The sequence below is a fragment of the Balaenoptera musculus genome, chromosome 1, assembly GCF_009873245.2.
Source record: "Balaenoptera musculus isolate JJ_BM4_2016_0621 chromosome 1, mBalMus1.pri.v3, whole genome shotgun sequence".
NCBI classification, from domain to species: Eukaryota; Metazoa; Chordata; class Mammalia; order Artiodactyla; family Balaenopteridae; genus Balaenoptera; species Balaenoptera musculus.
In genome coordinates, this window is record NC_045785.1 from 16,848,487 (window position 1) to 16,870,599 (window position 22,113).

Consider the following 22,113-nt stretch of genomic DNA (forward strand, 5'->3'; position numbering starts at 1 on the left):
AGAGACTGTGGGGAGGGGCCCAGGGCCCCGAGCTCGCCGCCCAGCTCCCTGCTCACTGCAGCCAAACTCGTCGCTGCGGTCGGGACAGTCGCTCTCCTCGTCACAGTGGAAGCTGGCCGGGATGCACGTGCTTGTGGAGACACAGCGGAACTGCGTGGGCCCGCATACATCCTCGGGGTGCTTGGCGGCTGGGGACAGAGCCAGGTAGTGTGGGCAGTGGGCACTGCCCTCAGGGAGGACCCCCCCATGCCCAACAGCCCACCCTGCCCACCTTCCCCAGGTGACCCCAGGATCACTCTCTCATCTCGCCTACATGACAACACAGCTGCCCTGACCAGGCCCAGACCCAGACTCTGCTGCCACGACGCCGTCCACAACGTCATGGTCACCGGTCAGCAATGAAGCACACTCTACTTGCATTCCTCAAGACAGTTATACCTGGCACGCCACAGTCGCTCAGCTCCTCCCACAGCCAGCCACCAGAGAAGCACAAGACCCCTGGTCAAAGGCACGGCCCCAGTGGCCAGTATCTCTGGATGCCGGGAATACCTGGGCGGTTCTGGCTACTGGAAAGGTCTTGCGAGGGCCTGCCGCAGCCTGGGCCTCATTGCTCTGTACCCCTCTCAGTAGCCTGAACTGAGGCAGCCGTCTGTGGACTGGCCAGAGGCCTGGAGCTGGCCTGGCCCCAGGGCTGGGCCCCAGCTCGACATCTCTAGCAGATGGTAACTGACAGTCTTTTTCTGGGAGACTGAGCTTGATACAGACACACAGGCAGGGACAGAAAGGGCAGAGTGGTGCGGGAGCAGAGGCCGCCCGTCCACAGAGAAGGCACGGAGGGGAGAGCAGGAGGCAGCCACCTACTCCCACTCCCTCGGGGGCTTCTGTCCCAGCACCCCACGAGCCCCCAAAGCCATCTGGCTTTCATGTTCTCTGTTCTGCGCTCTGTCAACCAGGACTTGGTCTTCCTTAGACTGTTGCCCCGCAGAGGCCTCTGAGAAGGGCTTTTCAACTAAAACCCTCAATTACTTCTCTCTCCCCAGGGGCCATGTTGTCAGGCAAGCTTAGAGCCACAGAAGGGCATCATAAAGCTCTGCCAGTCTGCAGCACGATGCTGCTTCTCTCCAGGGTTGGCTGCAGAGCGGGGAAGGTGAGGGGAGGCAAGGAGGAGAAGCCGGACCGGCGGACACTGGGAATGTCGACACGCACTCAAACACGCGACCCAGGATCACAGAGCAATGGTTAGAAGATTATCCTCAATCTTGGACTAATAAGCCCCAGGGTTCACCTCATAGGACAGAAACCACAAGACGCTACCTGATATGGTCTCTGACTCTCCAGTCTCACCCATTTGACTGTCATAACGTTTATAACATTGACTAGATGGATGGATGAGCGATGGATAGATGGCTGAACAGATGAAGAGGAGGAAGGAAAGATGTTGGCTGTATGAATGGCTGGCTGCCTGGAGAGCTGGCAAGATGCATAATGCATGGATGGATGATAGATGGACGGATGAAGAGATGGATGGCAGGAAGGATGTTGGACAAATGGATGGATGGATAGACAACAGATTGATGGATGATAGAATGGATGATGAAATGGACAGAAGGAAGGACGCTGGATACGTAGATAGGTAGACAGACTGATGAAGAACTTTGCAGATAAATGATGGATGGATAGTTGGATGAGTGGGTGGGTGGATAAATGGATGCGAGGGAGGAAAGATGCTGGACAGACGGATGGACAGATAGATAGTGGATGGTTGAATGGTCACATGGATGAGAAGCTGTGCAGATGGAGGAACAAATAACTCAGAACCAGCTCTAGATGAAAAAACTCTAGGCCCGTAAAAGGAAGGCTTTGACTCACACATACATCAAGGACCCCTTCATCAAGGGACCCTCGTGTATCAAGCCTACTCGTCTGACCCACACACAAGCATATATGACAAAGAGAAGATGAGTGGTAACAAAATAAATAAAGAGACATTAACCACGGGTAGTCTACTGCTTGCTACAAAGGCCAGCTCAGAGACAAAGAGAGAGAAACCTTAAAGTTTGTCCCCAGGGCCTCTACCACTCAGCCAGGGACAGCACACAAACCTACCCTCGAAGGGTCGGGGCTCGGGGAGCTAGGCCAATGGGCCGGGGGCGCCGGGCGGGCGCTGGGACACTCACGGCAGTCGGCTTCATCGGTGCGGTCCTCACAGTCAAAGTCGCCATCACAGCGCCACAGCTTGAGGGCACAGTGCCCGTTTCCACAGGGGAACTCGTTGGGTTCACAGGGTGGGGTGGGGCCTGGGGGGACCAGGCAAGGTTCAGCCAGCGGCCCTCAGTGGCCATCTCCCCACCCCCTGCATCCCCACCCACGCCCCTGCCCGGCCCTCACCACAGTCCAGCTCGTCACTGCCGTCCCTGCAGTCCTCCTGCCCATCACACACGTAGTCTTTGGGGATGCAGTGCCCACTGCGGCACGTGGCCTCGTGGGGCCCACAGGACACGGGCCTGCCTGGACTGGGGAACACAGCCTGGGGAGCAGGGGTGGCTGGGAGCTGCTGTGTGACGGCTGCCTCCGGCTGGGACGGTACAGGTGGTGTCTCCGCCAGAGGTGCTGGCTGTGAGCTGAGCTGGGGGACCGGCTCCTCTGTGGACAGAGCCCGCTTAGCGTTGGCATGAAGGGGTGGCTCCTCAGCCCTCGCCCCCTCCCACTCCCCGGCCCTGACCCTGTCATCACCCCTCCGGTGTCCCTGCCCACCTCCCGCACCTAACCCGCCTAACCCCTTGGCCTGCAGCAAACCCTCCCAGCCCCGGACTGACTTGGAGGCCACCGTGTCCCCAGACAGCCCCTCACCACAATCGAGTTCATCAGACATGTCCCTGCAGTCAGGCCTCCGGTCACAGCGATACTCCAGGGCCACACACTCATTGTAGCGGTGACAGGCAAACTCCGCCTCGGTGCAGACTCTTGGGAACTGGGGCACTGCGGGGGTGTGGGACAGTCAGAGAGGCAGGCAGGAGGTTGGCAGAAAACGTCACGGGCGGCACAGGTGCTGCAGAGCTGGGAGGGGGCTTTGGGGCTCCGTGTCAGGCCACGTGGTTTCTGGCAGACTCAGCGAGGGCACAGAGCATGTGGCGAACACATCCACAGCACATGTGGGATGTGGGCTATGTGGCAGTGGCCTCACCCATCACTTACACAAACCCCACACACAGTTAACACGCCACACCATGCAACGATCACAGCACACACGTGCGGGCCACAGCCAGGCCTAGAGAGGATGAAGAGGAAGGGGAGGAGGGGCGGCCTGTGGGCTGTGCCCAGCTATCTTGCCCTCATCCTTCCCTCCCCTCCATCCATTAGCTTCTCTAGTTACCCGGCTCAGCCTGGGTCTGGCTTACACTCTCACCTGGTGTCACTGCGGCCACCACAGCGGCCAGGGGGGGTGGGGGTGTCTGTGCTGGAAAGGAAGGTGTGATCAGCAGCCGTCCCACCTGGGACCCGGGGGCTATGGGCTGCAGGGCTGAGCCAGGCCCATCCTACCATCCCTAGCCAGGAGGACTCATTGGAAAGTGGGGATAAGAGGACTGGAGCCTCAGCAATCTTCAGACCTGGGCCTGGGGATGCCAAAGAACAAACTTGATCTTTGGGCACATTAATTGAGGTTTTACGTGCAGAACAAATGATTTCACCCTTTTTTTCTGATTGGGTGACACCATGGTAGGGATGAAGTTTGTTCAGTTCTGGGTTCCACTTAGTCCGGGATGGTGACATTTCCCAGAGAGAGGACTGAGATGGAGACTGGGATGGGCTGGGAACTGTAGCTTGTGAGGAATGAACTGGGACTGCTTGGCCTAGAGAAGAAAACACTCAGGGAGTTGAAACAGGAGACAGAGGGTGCAGCGAAAAGAAAGCTGGGCCTGTATAAAATGGGTAACTAATAAGAATCTGCTGTATAAAAGAAATAAATACAATAAAATAAAATAAAATTAAAAAAAGAAAGCTAGGCCGACTGAGGGTACGAAGGCCAGCCTGCGCATCTAACAGCTGTGTGGCTTGGGGCCAGTTTCCTGTTCTTTCTGAGCTGCGTTTCTCAGCTCGTCTCGTCACAGGTTCTGGCAAGACCAGCAGAGACACAGGGTTTGGTTTACATTCTGGCTTTTGCACTATCTGTGTATGTGGATTTGGATAAATCATTTTTCCTCGCTGGGCCTCAGTGCCCTCATCTCTAAAACAGGAGAAATAATATCTGCTTCATAGGAATTCTTATGAAGACTGAACGGTCAGTGAAGAATTGTTGGTTATTATTAAACACAAAAGTGTTTTTGGACCTGGAAGCACTGTACGAAGAAAGGAATTATTATTACCTATTGTCAACATAGAGAGGTTAATAGAGAGTGGAAATTGGGTCTACTGAGTACATGTTAGAGGAAACAGATGTTGCTCAACCCAAGCCAAGATTGCATAAAGATTGATGGGGCAGACTCACAAGGTAGTGAGCTCCCTGTCCCTAGTGGTGTGCAAGGCCAAGCTAGGAGAGCCCATGGTGGTGACACTGAAAGGGGGCCCACATGAGTTTGAGAAATTGGAGGAGGTGACCCTCAGTTCCAGGACGGGCTCACCTGTGCCCAGGCGTCGGAACTGGAATCCCTGGGGAGAGGTGATGTAGGAGGCGATGGAGCCACTGGAGATGACGGTGTGTAGCACCTCCTGAATCTGAGCCCCATCTGCATTCCCTTCGGAGCCCACATCCAGCTCCACAAAGACCCAGCCGTCCAGCTCCCTAGGGACGGGTGTGGGGGGCAGGGCAGCAGGGTGAGGAAGATGCCTGGGGTCTCAGCTCCTCCCTTGGCCCCCTGCCTGATGCTCAGACCTGATCTCTTGACTCTCCCCCCTGCTTCTGGATAGCCTGTACCCCATGCAAGGCAACTTAAAGTCCAAATTGTACCCCTACCAATTCCCGAATTTCTACCAATAGAGGTTCAGCCCATTAGGCCTCTCTTGCCTCCCCTCCTGGCACCCGGGCTCCTCCCCGTCCTTGTCAGTCCCTCACCAGCCCCCACCCCCCACGCCAGGGGACCCTTCTCACTTGATGAACACCACACTGACAACCTGGTCTCCAGGAATCTTCAAGTACTCTGACTCCAGCTGGAGAGGGACACAGCACCATCAGCCTCCAGATCCCTTCACCCCACCTTCAGTCCTGCCCTGCCATACTCGGGGAGCTCCGCAAAGCCCCTTCACCTCACCGTGTCTACCACAGCCTCGGACACCTCTCGGAACTCCTCGGAGCCTGCATCCTCCAGCCGAGGGCTGTAGTCGATGGAGCGAGTGAAATTTACCAGGGCTCGGAAATAAACTGCAGAAAGGAGTGGGGGGGGGGCGCAGTCACTATGAGGGGCCCAGCCTGGCAGGTAGTGGCCTCAGGCAGCTGGGCCGGTGGGTGGAAATGGGGGGGACGGTCCCCAGAGGCCTCTCGCTGAGGCTGACACCTGTGTGCCCACAGCTGTGCCCAGCACTGCCTGTAGGAGAGCACGTGCTGCAGTGGCCCTGGCAGGCCGCCCAGGGGTCAAAGCCGAGGCCCCACCCTTGACTGAATGGCTTCAACTAACAGGGAAAATGGCCCGATCCAGACACCAAGTGATAGTGCAGAAGAGACCTCCACTGGCTCAGAGGAAGGCTGGGTGAGAAGGGGTGGCTTCCAGAGCAGGAGGACCTGGCACAGAATTTTTTTTTTTGGCCGCGCCGCGCGGCTTGTGGGATCTTAGTTCCCCGACCAGGGATCAAGCTCGGGCCCCCCGCAGTGAAAGCACTGAGTCCTAACCACTGTATCGCCGGGGAAGTCCCCCTTTTTTTTTTTTTTTTGGCACAGAAATTACTCGAGAGTGACCGTGACATGCTTCCCCACCCCCCCATTCATGCCAGTCATCGCCCTCAGGGCTCAGCTCAGTCACCACCTCCTCCAAGAATACTGCCTGAGCTGCCCTCCTTTCCCAACCCTGGCTGGGTAGAGGCCTCTCCTCTGGGGGTCCCCCAGCCCCTTGGCTTCTCCCATCAGAGCACCTTCTACCCCACGTGGCACAGATCCTGCCAGAGCATCATCATAAAGATCGTGGGTTCTGAGGTCAGCCGCACATCAGGCATGGACCTTACCTCTCTGAACTTCTGTTTCCCTTTTGGTCAAATGTGCATATTAATTACATTTACCACACTGGGTTGCTGCGGGGAATAAATGATATCATGCTTACAAGGCCATCTCCCTGTGCACGAAGATGCAGCGCCTGGCATAGAGCAAGTGCTAGGGAATCAGAAGCTGTTGTCATCTTTCTACTGCTAGACTATAAACTTGATGGGGGGAAACCTTGGATCTCATTCACCTTGTATGCCAGTGCTTGCATAGAGCCTGGCACAGAGTAGGTGCCTAATAAGTGATTGCTGAATAAATTCATAGCAGATTGGGGTGAGCATACACTTACAACTATTGTTTATTAAGCACCTACTATATACACTTTATGCACATTAAATCTCATAATGTTCAGAGTTCATAATAGAAGTTATAAATATGAGTTGCAAATGAATCATATATATGTACACACACACACGCACACACACACACACACACATTGCTTAGATCAGAGCCTGGCACATAGTAGGGGCAATATAATATGAGCTATTACTATATGAGAGGCAGTATAGCTTAGTGGTTAAAAGCTCAGCCTCTGGAGCAAAATTTCCACTTACAATTAAAATAACTTAAAATTGCCCTGTGACCTTAAGCAAGTTACTTAATCTCCCTGTGTCTCAGTTTCCTGATCTATAAAACAGGGACGATAGTAGTGCCCACCCCAGAGGGCTGTTGGGAGGATGAAATAAGATAATGAATGTAAAATGCTTATGGCAGTACCTGGCGCACACTAGGGGCTGCATGCGTTAGCTGTATTATCTCTGGTCTTTAAGACAAACTAAAGGAATGGATTTGGTTTTATTTCTTCCCATCTGAGAGGGGCATTCATTGCTTTATCGAATCTATATTGAAGGTCTTTCTTACGCTAGGCAGTGTTCTAGGGGCAAGGGATATAGCAGTGAACTTCATAAAGATCACTTTCTAGGGGGAGGAGAAAGGAAATAGAACAAATGGGCAAGGAATATACGGACTACGAGGAAAAAAAAACAAGGGCTGGGGGAGCGGGCGTGCTGGGGTGGCGGTAGGTCGCTACTTCCCCAGGGCGGCCAGGAAGGCCTCTCCGCAAAGGGGATGCTTGAAGGCAGAGAGTAAGGCACGGGGAGGCAGCTGAGAGAAGAGCACTCCAGGCAGAGGGGACAGCAGCTGTCCCTGAGGCAGAAGTGGGCTCTGAGAAGTGACAGACGAGCAGCGTGTGGGCAGCAGAGCAGGGAGTGGCACTGGCTGGGCCTGTCCTCTTTCCCCTTTACTCTGTCCGGCAGGTCCACAGGTGCGCACGCCCTCTGCGCCTGGACCCTCCCCCTCTGCGGCTCACGGAGCAAGTCCTGGGCGCATCAGGCAGCCTAGCAAGCACCGGAGGGAACTCCTGCACCAAGAGAAGGTGCTTGTGAGGGCAGCGCCGCCTGCACTGCATCACGGGGACCATGCTGGGCTGGGCTCCGGGGTGCCGGGCGGGCGGGGCCCCGTGGGCTGGAGTGTGAGGGCCGCGAGCTTGGCCACAGAGGCCCCTTGTGAGCTGGCACAGAGGCCCATTGAAAGTCCCCCACCCTGGCCCCTGGCCTCAGCCCTGCGGCCCAGCGCGGGCGAGGAGGCCAGGCCTCTGCCCAGGAATGTGCCCGCTGTTGGGGGAGGGGGCTGAGGCTCCACAAAGCCCCTTTCTACTAGGGCCTGGGAAGGGCACGGACCCTCCAACCTGACCCCACCCCCTGCCTTCTCCCAGATCAGGGGCAGGTCAGGATGAGCACACCCCCTTTTCCACCCTGAGCGGCCTCCCCGTGGCAGGTATCCGAGGGCTGGGGCAGAAGGTGAGTTTCAGGAACCAGCCCCCAGAGCTGAGGGTGCTGATGGGGAGTGATGCAGCCCGGGGTGGGTGTGCTCTCTGGGCGCCTGCCTGGCTGACCAGCTCCACGCTGGCCCTCATCTGACCCCATCTGGACAGCTCAGTTGGAGCCAATGGCTGGAGGGACGGGAGGCCCAGTGCTGCCCGGCACCCCGAGTCGGGTGGGGAACGCACACCTGACCACCCCCAGCCCCGGAGCCAACTACCCCACCTACGCTCGATACCCAGTCCCTGCTCAACAGAGTTCCTCCCCCACACACCTGGGCGACCGAACCCCAGCCCAGTCCCTCTGGGTCCCCAGGATCAGCGAGGCCCGAGGCCCTGGCCTTTTCCCCGAGGGGTTGCTGTACCCACGCTGCCTACACCAGGGGTCCGGCCCACTGTGCTTAGATTGTGTGCCCGGCTGGGGCCTGGCTGCCTCCTGGGCAGGGGCAGGGGAGAAGGTGAGGCCAGCTGGGGTGGGGACAGAGGCAGGCCTGGCCCCAGACCCTGCAGAGAGGTGCCTCTGACCCTCAAGTGTGACCAGGTGCAGGCTGGGGAGGAAAAGAAGACAAAGGAGTGAGAGGAAGAGCTGGGAGAGAGGAGGGGGAGGGAGAGAGGGAAAGGAGACTCCTCATCGGGCTCCAAGGCCATCACACCAGCCACGGGAGGGTGGCCCGGGGGAGGCCCAGGGCCTGCAGAGAGGGAGGTGAGGAGGGGCAGAGACAGCAGGGAGGTGAGGAGGGGCAGAGACGGCAGGGAGGTGGCGAGACGAAAGGGAGAGACAGAGGGGGGAAATGACAGAGAGACACAGAGACTGATGGAGACAGAAAACAGAAAGAGATGAAACAGACAGAGATGGAGACAGAGACACAGAGAGATAGATATAGGCAGAGACACAGAGAGAAAGTGGTGGGGAGAATGAGAGAGAGAAAAGACGAGACAAAGGCAGATTGGAAAGAGGGAAAGACAGAGGGACATGGAAGCAGAGATGCAAGTCCAGGAGGTGGAGGGAGAAAGGCAGCATGAGACAGAGACACGCAGAGTAGGAAAGAGATGGCCCAAGGCAGGGGAGGGAGGGAGCAGGAGAGACATGTAGACAGTTTGTCAGCAGGACAGACAAAGAGACAGTCAGAAGGTGGAAAGATTGGGCGAGGGGAGGCGGGCAGGGATCCCAAGGTGGGGAGGCAGAGCCAGGAGCTGTCCAGGAGGGGTACTGGCCTGGGGGTGGCAGTCAGGGCTGGGACAGAGCCAAGGGGAGCCGCAACCCTGCCCGAGGGAAGGGGAGACGGAGGGGCCATCTCAGACATTCCAGGGTCGGGGGTTGGGTCAGTCAAGGGGTGGCCAGGCACGGCCCCATCATGGTCAGGATGGCCCTTGCTTACCAGAGTTAGGAAGGACCTGCCCTTGGGCAAGGCTGAAGCAGGCACACTGACCCTGGGAATCAGGGAGACTTATCTGATGCCTCGTGGGCTGAGATTCAGCCCAGCTGCCTGGACCTGCCCCAGGGGCAGCGGGCTGGTGCCAGCGTTTGGGTCTGGAGGGCCTAAGGCCCCACATCTTCCCATAGATCAGCCCCACCTACAAGGAAAGGCTCCTGCCCGGCCCTTGGGCCCTCCCCAGCCGCTGCTCCCCATCCCCATCCTTCCCCCACCTCTGGCTTCTCCTGCCCTCATAGCTGCTTCTCATGGGAGGAGGTGGGCTAGCCAGGACCACTCAAAGCAGGTGGAGCTGCTGTGAGCAGTCCCCTGGGAGGGGCTCTAGATATTTCTGAAGGGACAGTGTGGACTGGCCCAGGGCCTCAGCAGGCAGACTTGGCTTGACAAGAGGCAGCTCCCAGAGACACATCAGCACAGGCCATTCTGGGGTGTGCATTGTGTGCATGGGGCCCACCTGACACCCACACACAGGCCCCACCCAGCTCCCAGGCGTCTGTAGCCCTGCGGAGACCTACACGTGGAAAAGCTTCAGGCAGTGTCTGCGTCCCAGGTGCTGGGAGGTCACAGTCAGGACTGTGCCACCCAGGGGTCAACCCTCCTATCCATACTGGCCCGGTTAGGATGCCACCCTCTGGCATTGGGATGCTCCTGATACGCCAGCCGTAGGCAGGCAACCCCGTCCCTGGAGGGACCCAGGCCAGACTCGCCCCAGGCCTGCTGGGGTGGGCAGCACAGGGATGCAGCGGGGCTGCCCAGTGGTGACTCTGAGCTGAGCTCCATCCTTGGCCCTGATCACGTTGTACCCAGGCACTGGCTCCCAGAGAAGGCAGCAGGAACCATATGGAGCTGCTGGGCCTTGTCCCGAGTAGTTCCTTCTCTCGCCAGAATCCCAGGGTGGGAGGAAACAGAGACTCTGAGCCCCGGTCCCAGCGCTGGGCCAGCTCCTGCTCTGGCTATGCACTTGGAGTGCTGGCAGAGTGGGCAGCTGATGGAGGCCTGATTCCTTTCTCTCCAGGAAGCCCAACCCTCTTTCCCCAACCCAGGAACTTTGGCTTCCCAGCAGGTGACCCGACCTAAGGTAGGTTCCCTCCCAGGTCCAGCTCTTGGCTTACCCGAATGCCTGTGCCACAGAGCCCCTCCGTCTGCCCACCCCTGCCTGGGGTCCCCCACTCTGCAGCATTCACCCCCAAGGAGGGCTCTGGGGAAGGACTCCACAGCGAGCCGCCCAGGGAGGTGAGAATCTGGCTTTGAATGCTGAGTGGCTGACTTTCAGTCCCCATCAGAACCGGGCATTTCCCAGCACAGGCAGGCACAGAACCTGTCCATACCCAACCTTGCAGGGACTGGCCAACCAAGGCACACAACTGTCACTCAGCGGGGATGAGACCATCCCCATGGCAGGCACAAGGAGCCCTCAAGGCCCTCAGTCCAGGAGATGCCGCCTCTGTGGCTGGGAAGACCTGCTCTGGGGCTTCCCCGGGGGCAGGATGGGGGCCTGTGCGATGCCCCCAGATACTCACCCATCTGGAAGTCCCCGCTGCCCAGGTCTCCGCTGCCCACACCATCTACAAGCAAAAGAGAGACTTATTCAGCAACAACTAATCTTTGTTGAGCACCTACTGGGTGTCAGGCACTGTTCTGGGCACCTGGCACACGGTGGGGAAGGTCATGAAAACACAGCTGTTGCCTCCTCTCCACACTTCGGGAGGGCCGGCCTGTAAAAGCCAGCTTGGAATTCTCCATCAGAGAGGCTGTGGACCAGGACGGACGGGGTGGGTGGGGCCAGGTCAGACTGGCCTCTAGGTGAGAACGGGAGGAAGTGGAGTAGGGGGCCGTAATCATCCTCTACTGTGCACTGCCCACCACCTGCCCCTTAGGTCCTCCTCAATCTGGGCTGTAAGGAGAAGCAGTCACCAGTCCCGGGTCACACAGTTTTAAGTGGAGGATCCTGTGGTCACTGGGACCAGGGCTCAGGACGCATGCAGCTTTTAGCCCATCTCTTTTTTTTCTGAATTAAAAAAAAATTGAAGTATAGTTGCTGTACAATATTATACAGGTTACAGGTATACAATATAGCGATTCACAATTTTTTTTTTTTTTTGGCTGTGCCGCACGGCTTGTGGGATCTTAGTTCCCTGACCAGGGATCGAACCCAAGCCCCCGGCAGTGAAAGCACCAAGTCCTAATCACTGGACTGCCAGGGAATTCCTGTGATTCACGATTTTTGAAGGTTATACTCTACTTATAGTAATTATAAAATACTGGCTGTTTCTCATGATGTACAACATATCCTTGTAGCTTATTTTATACCTAATAGTTTGTACCTTTTACTCTACCGCTATATTGCCCTTCTCCCCTCCCCTGTACCCGCTGGTAACCCACTAGTTTGTTCTCTACGTCTGTGAGTCTGCTTCTTTTCTGTTATATTCATTAGTTTGTTGTATTTTGTCGATTCCACATATAAGTGATATCATACGGTATTCTGTCTTTCTCTGTTTGACTTATTTCACTTAGCATAATGCCCTCCAAGTCCATCCATGTTGCTGCAAATGGCAAAATTTCATTCTTTTTTAGGGCTGGGTAGTATCTCATTGTATATGTATACACCACATCTTTATCCAGTCATCTGCTGATGGACACTTAGGTTGCTTCCATATCTTTCTTAGTCCATCTCTTGAGGTGCCACCTTGGGCAAGCATCCTGGAGCCTCTTTAAGGACCAGTGGGAAGAACCCCAATTCCGTCCGTACCCCTTCCACTCCCAGCCACCACAACCCTCTGCTCACCTCCGGAGGCCTCATCAGCCAGGAAGTCCTCATCATCAGAAAGGTCTGAATAGCTCCAGCCAGCACGGCCCACTGTGACTGTCTCTGCATCCTCGGGCAGGGAAAAGTCATCATATGCCCTCAGCCCGCAGGTTACCTGTGGGACACCACACAAGCAATTGTGTCAAACTCTCCAACTCCTGCCAAGCCCAGGACTCCTCTTCTCACTTCAAGGGGGGGCCCAGAGTCCCACCCCAAGGCCCTCCGGCAGTTAAATCAGACATGGTTTGGCAAAGACAGTCAGGCTGGGGCTGTACCATTGTTTTTGACTCAGTTTCCCCAAATCTCATTAGCCCCTGCATGAATCCTCAAATAAACTTGTAAGTTTGTTTTGGGCCACACTGCGCATCTTGTGGGATCTTAGTTCTCCGACCAGGGATTGAACCCGTGCCCCCTGCAGTGGAAGCGCGAAGTCCTAACCACTGGACCGCCAGGGAAGTCCTGACAATAAACTTAAAATCACTTTGGTAAGTGATGACTCTTCTTCTTTTGGAGAAGGCAAGTGATATCCAGGACATGAGTTAGACATAGGCAGGTAAAGGGTGACTGGGGCCAGCAAAGATGGGGGATGTGGGCAGGTGACAGGGTGGCCAGGGGCAGCATGGATGGGGGACGGAAGCAGAAATGGAGGGGAGGTCAACTGAAGCTGTCGTCCCCGACAGCAGCCCCCCGTCCCCCCGCCCCAGCAATCTTGGCCACCTCTTTCTGCCTTGGTCTGGCCTCCAAATCTCCAGGCCACAGGGAACACATTGCAGCCATGTTGGAGATCAGCTCTGGCACTTGTGGCCACACTGACAGGATCATCTGTGCACCCAGAAGCGGGGGTGGAGCCCAGCTGCTGGGCTGAACGGGGGCAGGTCAGGCGTGGTGTCAACTCATGTGACCTCGGGCTGCAGCTGAGCCCAGCACAAGCTCCGCCTCAGGCTCCCGTTCCACAGAGGGGCGGCTTGGACCCCGCACCCTGCAGGCCGGCGCAGAAGGGCCCCAGCAGCCATGACCCCTGCCTTTCTTGGGGACGGGTGTGGACAACGAAGGCCTCTTTCCCCTTAGATAAGATTGAGGTGTTTCCAGAGGAGTTTTACAAGATAACTTAGAGGAAAACAAACTCAGCGGAGCCCAAGGGAACCCCAGAGCCCCCAAGCACAAGAGTGCATGGACTCACACACCCAGCCCAGATGGCCTGGCGCGAGTGTCTCAGGCCCTGCCCTGGCCTCAGCCCTATCTGGGGAGCCCAGCCTGACCAGAAGGAAATAGTCTCACTTGTGAAAACCAAACCCAGCCCTCACTGGCTAGACAAGGTGGTGGCAGCAGCAGAGAGGGCCAAAGAGAAGAAGAAAAACAAAGAAACAGCCAATCCTTCTCCCTCCCTGCTTCCCCAACTTCACACAGCCCATGTCTTGGAGCCTCTGGCCTTTTCTCAGCTGGTGCCTCTTTTTTTTTTTTTTTTTTTAAAGAAATACTATGAATGATGGTCTTTTTTTTTTTTAATTAATTAATTAATTAATTAATTTATGGCTGTGTTGGGTCTTCGTTTCTGTGCGAGGGCTTTCTCTAGTTGTGGCAAGTGGGGGCCACTCTTCATCATGGTGCGCGGGCCTCTCACTATTGCGGCCTCTCTTGTTGCGGAGCACAGGCTCCAGACACGCAGGCTCAGTAATTGTGGCTCACGGGCCCAGTTGCTCCGCAGCATGTGGGATCTTCCCAGACCAGGGCTCGAACCCGTGTCCCCTGCATTGGCAGGCAGATTCTCAACCACTGCACCACCAGGGAAGCCCCCTCAGCTGGTGTCTCTTTTGGAATGCCCTTCCTCCTTTTGTTTACCTGGCTAACTCCAGTTCATCCTCCAAAACTCACCTAAACATCACCTCCTCTAACTACTCAGTAACAAAATGGAACAAATTCCATATAGGCCTGGAAACATGGAGGAATCTCAAACTCATTATGCTGAGTGAAAGAAGACAGACACAGAAGACTCCATAGCATATGATTTCACTTACATGAAACCCACGGGGGAAAAGTCTAATCTATAATGACAGAAAGATCTGTAGTTGCCTGGGACCAGGGGTCGGGTGGGGCTGTCCGGGAAGGGTCACAGGAAACCTTTTGGAGTAATGGTCCCCTGGTTATACACAAGTCATTCTCATTATTGAATTGTACACTTAAAGTGGGTACGTTTTATTGTATGTAATTTACACCTCAATAAATATGACTCAAAAGAAAATCTCCTCTGGGAGGCTTTGTCATGACTCCTTGGCCTTTCCAGCCACCTCTGCCCCTAGGCTGGGTTCTGGGCCCTCCAGGGCTCACACTGTAATGGCCTGTACCTCCACTGGAATGACAGCACCTTGAAGGCATGGCCTGTGATGAGCTCATCTCTACCTTCTCAGCACTCCATGTTCAATAAATGCTTGAATAAATGAATGGACAAAAGTGTCATCACCTATTAATTCTAGCTGCTTCCTGAACATGACTTGTTCTGAAGGTACCACCCACCCCCGAGCAGTCTATATGCATCTCCCTCCCAGGCTGGGAGCTCCCTGGGGGGAGGGGCTGGGTGGTCATCTTTGTGTTTGCAGTGCTATCAAGCCTTGCGTAATGTCTGCACTGCCCATGTCTTATCCCCTAAAGCCCCTTCCCCGCACAATCCACGGGCATATCCCTCCTCCTGTTCCTTCTTTTCTTTTTAATATATATATTTTTGAATTCACATGTATTTTATTTCATTATTTTTTGGCCACACCGCGCGGCATGTGGAATCTTAGTTCCTCGACCAGGAATTGAACCCGCGTCCCCTGCATTGGAATCGCAGAGTCTCAACTACTGGACCACCAGGGAAGTCTCTCCTGTTCCTTCTTTCCCCTCCCTCTCCCTCTGGACAAGTGCCCATTCCAGCCCTGGGTGGCCAGTAGACTTCTGGGCCATGCCCATGAGGTCTGCATCCAGGAATAAGCCTTAGAACCTCAAGGAGCTGGTGAGAAATAGATTCCTGGGCTCCTTCTCAGAGCCTCTGAGTCAGACTCTCCCCACTCCAGCCGGGAGGGTTAAAGTCGTGCGTGCTCAGGGGATTCTGACACTCACGGGTTACGAACCAGAAGACTAGCCCCCTACCAGGGGTTCTCCCTCCTCCCCTGGGTAGGGGTAGAGGGCAATGTTCCCACTGGGTTGGGGGCAGGGGTGGTCCTGAGAAGGCCCTGATTGACCTAAGGGGAGTGAGGCTAGGGCTGGTACAGGGGCACTGACACTGGGCAGAGGAGGTTAGAGGGGCAGGACCCTCCCCACTTGGGGAGGGCTCTCTTTGTGTCATTGCCACCCCCTCTCCCTCCCCATGGAAGCAAGGCCGTGGAGGGCATGCATGGTGCACAGAGATTCCTGGCACCCCCTAGACACCAGACCCCTGTCTGGAAAGGAAAATCCTGGTGGTAAGCAAGGTCTAGAGCTTCTCCCAGGGAGGGAGAGGCCACCGGGGCTTGGGAATGGACAGGAAATAGCAAAGAGAGATTCAACTTGGAAAAAATGCTAGGAACACACATCTGCAGTGAGAGGAGAGAACCCAGAGCATGGCGGGTCCTGGACCGAAGCCCCTCCACCCCAGGGACCCCAGGAAATGGTCTCGGTGCACGCCAGCCTGCCCTTGCTTGCAACCCCTACCCCAGGACCCGAGGCTTTGGGGTCAGATAAGGGCCTGCAGCAAGGCACGAGCCAGCAAGAGCAGACCTCACTTGTGAAAAGCTGAAGATCAAAAGGTTTTAACAGCTGTATTTTACATCTGGGAAGGGAGATGAAGCCAGGCTGGAAAGAAGCTTCCAGAAAGAGCCCAAAAGAGCCTGAGACTTGACCGTAGAAGGGAATTTGGATTCAGAGCTGGAAAGTCCAGGGTCTACTTGGGGAATAAAAAGAACTAACATTTATTGAGCACTTACTATGCAGCAGGCACTCCTTTAAGGATTTTGTAGGTGTTAACCCGGGTTAGGTGTTAGGTAGCCCCACTGTAAAGATGGGGAAATGGAGCAGAGTCAGGAACCTGCTTGAAGATCTAGCACAGGGTAGAGCTGGGATCTGAACCCTGGTGGTCTGGCTCCAACAGCTAAGTCCTTACCACTGTGCCACACCACCTCTGTAACGAAGGCTGTGGAAGAGACGAACCAACTGAGGTCACTGAGAGTCACTCCCACAAAGCCTCTCAACTGCAATCCACAGTTTACAGAGCATTTCCTCAGCCTCAGTGTCATTTGACCCTGACAATGACCCCCTGAGATGGATGAGCTGGTGTGGATGGCCCCCACTGGCTGGCAGAGTCAGGATTGTCCCAGGACCTCTGAGCTCCCTACCCCAAGCCCCTGCTCCCCAGAAAAGGACATGGGGCTGGAGCTGGGCCTCTGGGCTGGCCATGAGGCCCAAGCAGTGGGCAGGGCCAGGAGGCCCAGGGCTGGCCAGTCTCCATCCCCAACCGGACCAGCTCCCAGGATGGCTCATGGGATGCCTGAGCTGGCAGCGTCCTGGACCCATACAGTGGGTGCTTAAGGTCCCAAGGAGGGCCATCAGTGGCTCCAAGGTCAAAGGCAGAAATAGAACCCAGGTTTCCTGCACTCCAGCCTGTCTCTGGCTGTGAGTGAGCCCTGCTTCCTTCCAGAGGAACCCAGTACTTCAGGCAGGCATTGGAACCGGATGGCGGGGCCAGAGAGGAGGGGTCCAGAGGGCAGACCTGGGTCAGAGAGGAAGGAGTCAAACAGAGAAGGGGATTTTCCAGACCCTGCAGGTTCCTGGTGAGGGAAAGGAGGGGGAAGCTGACTCACACAGGCCAAGGACTGTTCTAGGCTGCTAGGAACAATTGCGTGCGGTGGAGGTGTGGGCAGAGTGCCCCCCACACACACAATGGCCAGGCACTCCCTGAACACAGGCAGGGTGAGGCAGTGGGGGGACCAGACAGGCAGGATATCAAACAGACAGGGGACTTCTGGGAGGCACCCACTCTCAGAGGCTGGGTTGGATCCAGGCCCTCCAGTGAGGATGAGGTAGCACATGGAGCCCCAGGTCCAAGTCCTGCAAAGGCCCCTTGGGGACCGGGGACATCGGCTGTGCCTTCTTCTCCTGGCCTGGGTGAGGATGCAGAAGGAGCCAAGGATGTCTGGGAAGAGTGTGGGGGTGAAAGGTCAAGCCATGAGAGAGGGGTACGGAATGCAGAGGTTTTGGGGTACAGGGGGAGGTACAGATACAGATAGTGGGTATGGGGTGTGGGGTTTTAAAAAGGAGTTTTTAAGTGAGGATTGTGGGTCTTGTAGAGGTTACATGTATAGACAAGAGTTTCTGGCGCTGCTAAAATCAAAGCTGTAGGAAGAGACACAGTGGCAAGTGAAGAGACGACCGTAAGAATGGTCATTGCCCACGGAGGGCTTTCTCCATGCCAGGCCCTGTCCTAAACACACTCAATTAATCCTCACAGCAACCCGGGAGGGCTGGCACTACAGGGTCACTATCCCTCATCTGCAATAAGGGAAATCCAAGGAGCTCTGAAAACCAAGAGTGGTTTTTTTTTTGTTTTGTTTTGTTTTGTTTTTAGTAAGTTTATAGCAAGCTCATTTGGTGTCAAGTCCTGACCTAAACTGACATGAAGCTATTAATAGCTTATTCACTCCACTTAGGGTAAACAGTCATACATTTTGCTGCAGCAATATTAATGTGTTTGATTATGGGGTGTTACCCCAGACTCTACCGAGGATGCCACATCACAGCTGGCACATGTTCTATGTCACCTTTCTCAAGTTTGGAAACTTCTGAATTCCAAAACATGGCTTACTCCAAGGGTCTCAATTAAGGGATTGTGAACTTATAACTGTTATTTCCATTTTGCAGGCTCAGAGATGGTCATCTGTGTAAATGGGATTAAGCATGTAAGTCATTCAGCCTGGTACCTTGTATACCAGTAAGTGCTCCATAAGCATTAGAATTAGTACCATGCAGGGGGTACAGGGTAGAGGTGAAGGGCTGAGAGGCGATGAAGTGATGCACGGGGGCGTGGGATTTGGGCTCAGGCCTAGGGTCACCTTCAGGTCTGGGATGAAGGGAGGGGTCTAGCTCTGCTGCCCAGGCCCTGGGCTGGCTGGCTGGGCAGGGCCCTGGCTGGGGGTGAAGCTTGGTTTCAAGGCTCAAGTTGTCTGCCTGCTCTGAGGTTGATTCTGGGAGGACTGGGGGACTTTGGGTTTCTCCAGAGACATTCTTCCCATGTCTTGGGCAGCCAGCCCATGCTCCCCCCACCTCCCCATGGTCCAGGCCTGGGGCTGAGCCCTCCACCATCCCACAGCTGGGCAGGAAGGCCTGAGTACCGCAGTCCCCAGGGTGGCTGCAGCTGCCTGGAGTGAGCTCACTCCATCAAAATCCAGAGACAGCGTGCGGGTGGGGGACAAATGAGCCGCTGCCTGCCCACCTGCCTTCTGCCAGCCCAGACTCTGCCCCCTCCCCCATCCAAGGCGGAGGGACCAGCAGAAGCGTGACCCGAGGCCCCCGAATCTCCAGGGAGCAACCCAAACTCAGACAAGTTCCTCCTCCCACTCTGCTATGATGCAGGCTCCCAGATAACCCTACGAGTGCTCCCCCCACTCTGCTACAACCCAGGCCCCAGATACGGGGTCAAGGTGCCATGCCCCACCCCCAGGCTGCTGGGTACCTTGTCCACGGGCAGCAGACGGCAAAGGGGAAGGAATCTGTCAGGGCAGCACTTTGTTGTGCAAACTGCCAGGGGCGGGAGGGCCCAACACAAAGGCCAAAAGGCCTTTAATCCCCTGGCAGGCTGAGAGGGGCGCCGGGCCGGAAAGGAGGCGGCCGCAGCCTCCTCTGGCATGCCTGCACTGCCCGTGCCACTCGGGAGCCCTGCCAGCTTCCCACACTTGGGTTCCCAAGGCGGCAGGATCTTCGCCAGCCAGGTGACCAGGAAGGACACAGATCCCCCAAATAAGGAGAATGGCCGAGGCTCATCAAGTGCTCACCATGTGCAGACGCTGAGATAAGGTCTATACAAGGCTTATCTCAAGCAAACCCGCAACCTCATAAGGCAGATACTGGTGGCTCCCCCACTTTACAGATAAGTAAAGAGGCTCAGAGAAGGGAAGTCACCTGCCCAAGTTCACACAGCTAAGGCAAGAGAAATCCAGTTTGAAAGTGGGGCCCCTGTGCTAGCTCAGAGGCACAGCTGCCAGCAGGCCCCTCCTTCTGACCCCTGCCCTCTGTACCATGGCCTGGAACTTGGAAAGGCAGCATTCCAGCCAGCGTCCTGAGGGAGTGCTGAGGCCCAGTCAGGGTCTTCAACCCTGGACAAGGGAGTGGGAAGCTGGGGCCTGGTGCTTCTCATCCCAGCTCTGCCCCAAACTCACCATGTGACCCTGGACAAGCCCCTTGACACCCTTCCCTTTTAGCAAACTGCAGCCATCTCAGTCAATGTGAGCCAAAGCACCAGGAGGACAGGACAGTGATTTTTATGTTTTGATCATTGCTGCATCTTCAGAACAGACAACACATAGTAGGTGCTCAATTAATATCTGCCGATTGAGGGACTTCCCTGGTGGTCCAGTGGGTAAGACTCCACGCTCCCAATGCAGGGGGCCCAGGTTCGATCCCTGGTTGGGGAACTAGCTCCCGCATGCATGCTGCAACTAAGAAGTCCGCATGCTGCAACTAAAGGATCCTGCGTGCGGCCACTAAGACCCGGAGCAACCAAAATAAATAAACAAACAAACAAATAAATATTTTTTAAAAATCTGTTGATTAGGTGGCATGGTGAAAGAATGAATGAATGAACAAACGAACTTGCCCAACAACCCTGAGGTAGGAATTAGCCCATTTGACAAAAGAAAGCAAAGTTCAGAAACAGAAAGTAAGGACTTGCCCAAGATCACACAGCTAGCATATACTAGAATTATCTCTGGGCTTCATTTCCCCATTGGTAAAATCGAGGCCATAACACCTCGACACCAAGAGAAGCAGGGGACTGAATCACACACTCCCTGAAATCCATCCTAGGACACCTTGCCCTTGGATAACAATCCTGCCAGGTCTCAGTTCTCTTGGTGATAAAAATGGGAGCAAAGAACCCTGCTTTGTTTGCTTCCTTCCTGGGGCTGCTGGGAGAGACAAGTAGAATGAGGGGTGACCTTCTTTGGGAAGTGTGGCCAAAGACCCTGAATCTGTCTGGCCCTTTCCCAAGTAGACCTGACCCGAGCTCTGCCTTGAAGGCGCCTCTAATGTAGCTGGGGCGGGCGCCCGAATGGGTCTGCTACAGCCATGGCCGAGCAAGAGCGCTTTATCCCTGTGTCTCAGAGAGATGCGACCGGTGGGGCAGAGAGGGTGCACAGCCCCGATTCTAGGCCACCTTGGCCTCTTTCTAGCTGGGTGGGCTCAGCTTCCTCATCTGTTAAAAAAGGGTCATCAATCAGACCTACCCCATAAGGTTCAATTCCAGTCACTCTGACCTCTACTTTTTGGGCATCTAATAGGTGTTGGCCCTGAGGATAAAATGAGGAAGTAGATGGTCACGGAGCTCCGTGTGCCTAGTGGAGACAGACCACGAAACCGAGTGATGACAACACAGTGTGCAGAGAACTCTGCAGAGGAAGGACAGGGGCTGGGAGAGCCCAGAGGAGGGTCCGCCCCACTTAGTGAGGCTGGGTGGAGGTTGGGGAGGGTTTCCCAGGGGAAATGACAATTCAGCTGGGTTTGAAGACGATTTTGCCTAAGCAGGATGGAGAAGGGAGACAGAGTATGCACCAGGCAGAAGGAAGGTGGGCTGAGGGACGGGAAGAAGTTTGGTACAGTGGGACATGGTGTGCCAGGTGGCAGAGGATCAAAGGAAACCAGCCCTGAACGGGCTTTCCCACTAAAGAGCAGTGCCCCTTTTTGTGCTATTGTCACAGTGCTGGTCACAGAGCCCAATTCTCCCAGTCCCCCCGGAGTCCCCATACTCTCTTCCTGCTCTTACACTCCAAGTACGGGTCTCCCCCGGTGCTGAGTGTGCTGCCTGTCGCTTACAGGGAGGAAGCAGGAGGCTACTGGGAAATGTCTTTGCCCCACCCATGTGCCAGGTGGGGCCACTGTGGTGGGAGTGGCCGAGTGGCAGCTTCCGTGCTGGGCCGCCCAGCAAGAAGGTCCCCGGGGGTTGAACGTTATCCACCAAGTACTGTCGGTGCCAACAGCACCTGTGGTGTTCACGTGCCTGCCTCCTGCCCGCAGCCCAGTTCGGTCCTCAGATTCTCTGGCCATGGAACACTGGCGTGCCTGTCGGCCTTCGAGGCCACACCAACCTGGTTGGGTGTGCCCATGCCTTCTGGGGTCACGACCCACAGATTTCATGAATGAAGCCCCTGGCACAGTGCCAGTCCTACGGGAGGATGCGGGGAGGGCTCCACACATTTTCCATGAAATGAGACACCGCTAACAACAATGAACCTGAACAGACTAGGTTAGGCCTTTCCACTGCTCTCGACTCACCAAAGAATTAGGAAAAAAGCCCTTATTATGGCCAGCCAGGTCCTGTGTGATCTACCTACACACACGTGTATACTTATACAGACCTCTGCACTTCCTCTCCTACTGTGCCCTCCCTACTCCCAGCCACATTTGTCTCAACAGTTCTCAAACACACCAAGCCCCCACCCACCTCAAGGCCTTTGCACTTGCTGTGTCCCCTGCCTGGGACACCACCCCCAGGTGTACACATTCCTCTTCCTCTGGTTTTTGCTCAAATGTCACCTTTAGAGAGACCCACCCTGACTATATCCCAGGTCCAGAATCCATTATAGTTGGCTCTCTGTTGCTTCCCTTACTTTGCCTCAGACGACCTCACCACTTAAATTCTACCCTATATTTT

At 55.5% G+C, this 22,113-nt stretch overlaps 1 protein-coding gene across 7 annotated transcripts in view; it reads right to left on the reverse strand.

The window, feature by feature from the left end:
• The window catches only part of HSPG2 (heparan sulfate proteoglycan 2), a 101,690-nt gene that overhangs the window by 54,006 nt on the left and 25,571 nt on the right, over positions 1-22,113 (reverse strand). For 6 of the 7 annotated variants that reach the window (XM_036843626.1, XM_036843598.1, XM_036843612.1 and 3 more), the window contains exons 2-10: positions 12,222-12,357; positions 10,957-11,001; positions 5,247-5,356; positions 5,087-5,145; positions 4,620-4,780; positions 2,851-2,979; positions 2,389-2,643; positions 2,178-2,297; positions 57-188 (exon numbers count right to left, since the gene is read on the reverse strand). In XM_036843626.1, coding sequence (XP_036699521.1) covers positions 57-188; positions 2,178-2,297; positions 2,389-2,643; positions 2,851-2,979; positions 4,620-4,780; positions 5,087-5,145; positions 5,247-5,356; positions 10,957-11,001; positions 12,222-12,357 — 1,147 coding nt within the window. The remainder of the gene's footprint in view (positions 1-56; positions 189-2,177; positions 2,298-2,388; positions 2,644-2,850; positions 2,980-4,619; positions 4,781-5,086; positions 5,146-5,246; positions 5,357-10,956; positions 11,002-12,221; positions 12,358-22,113) is intronic. The other variant, XM_036843588.1, reaches the window with a different exon arrangement.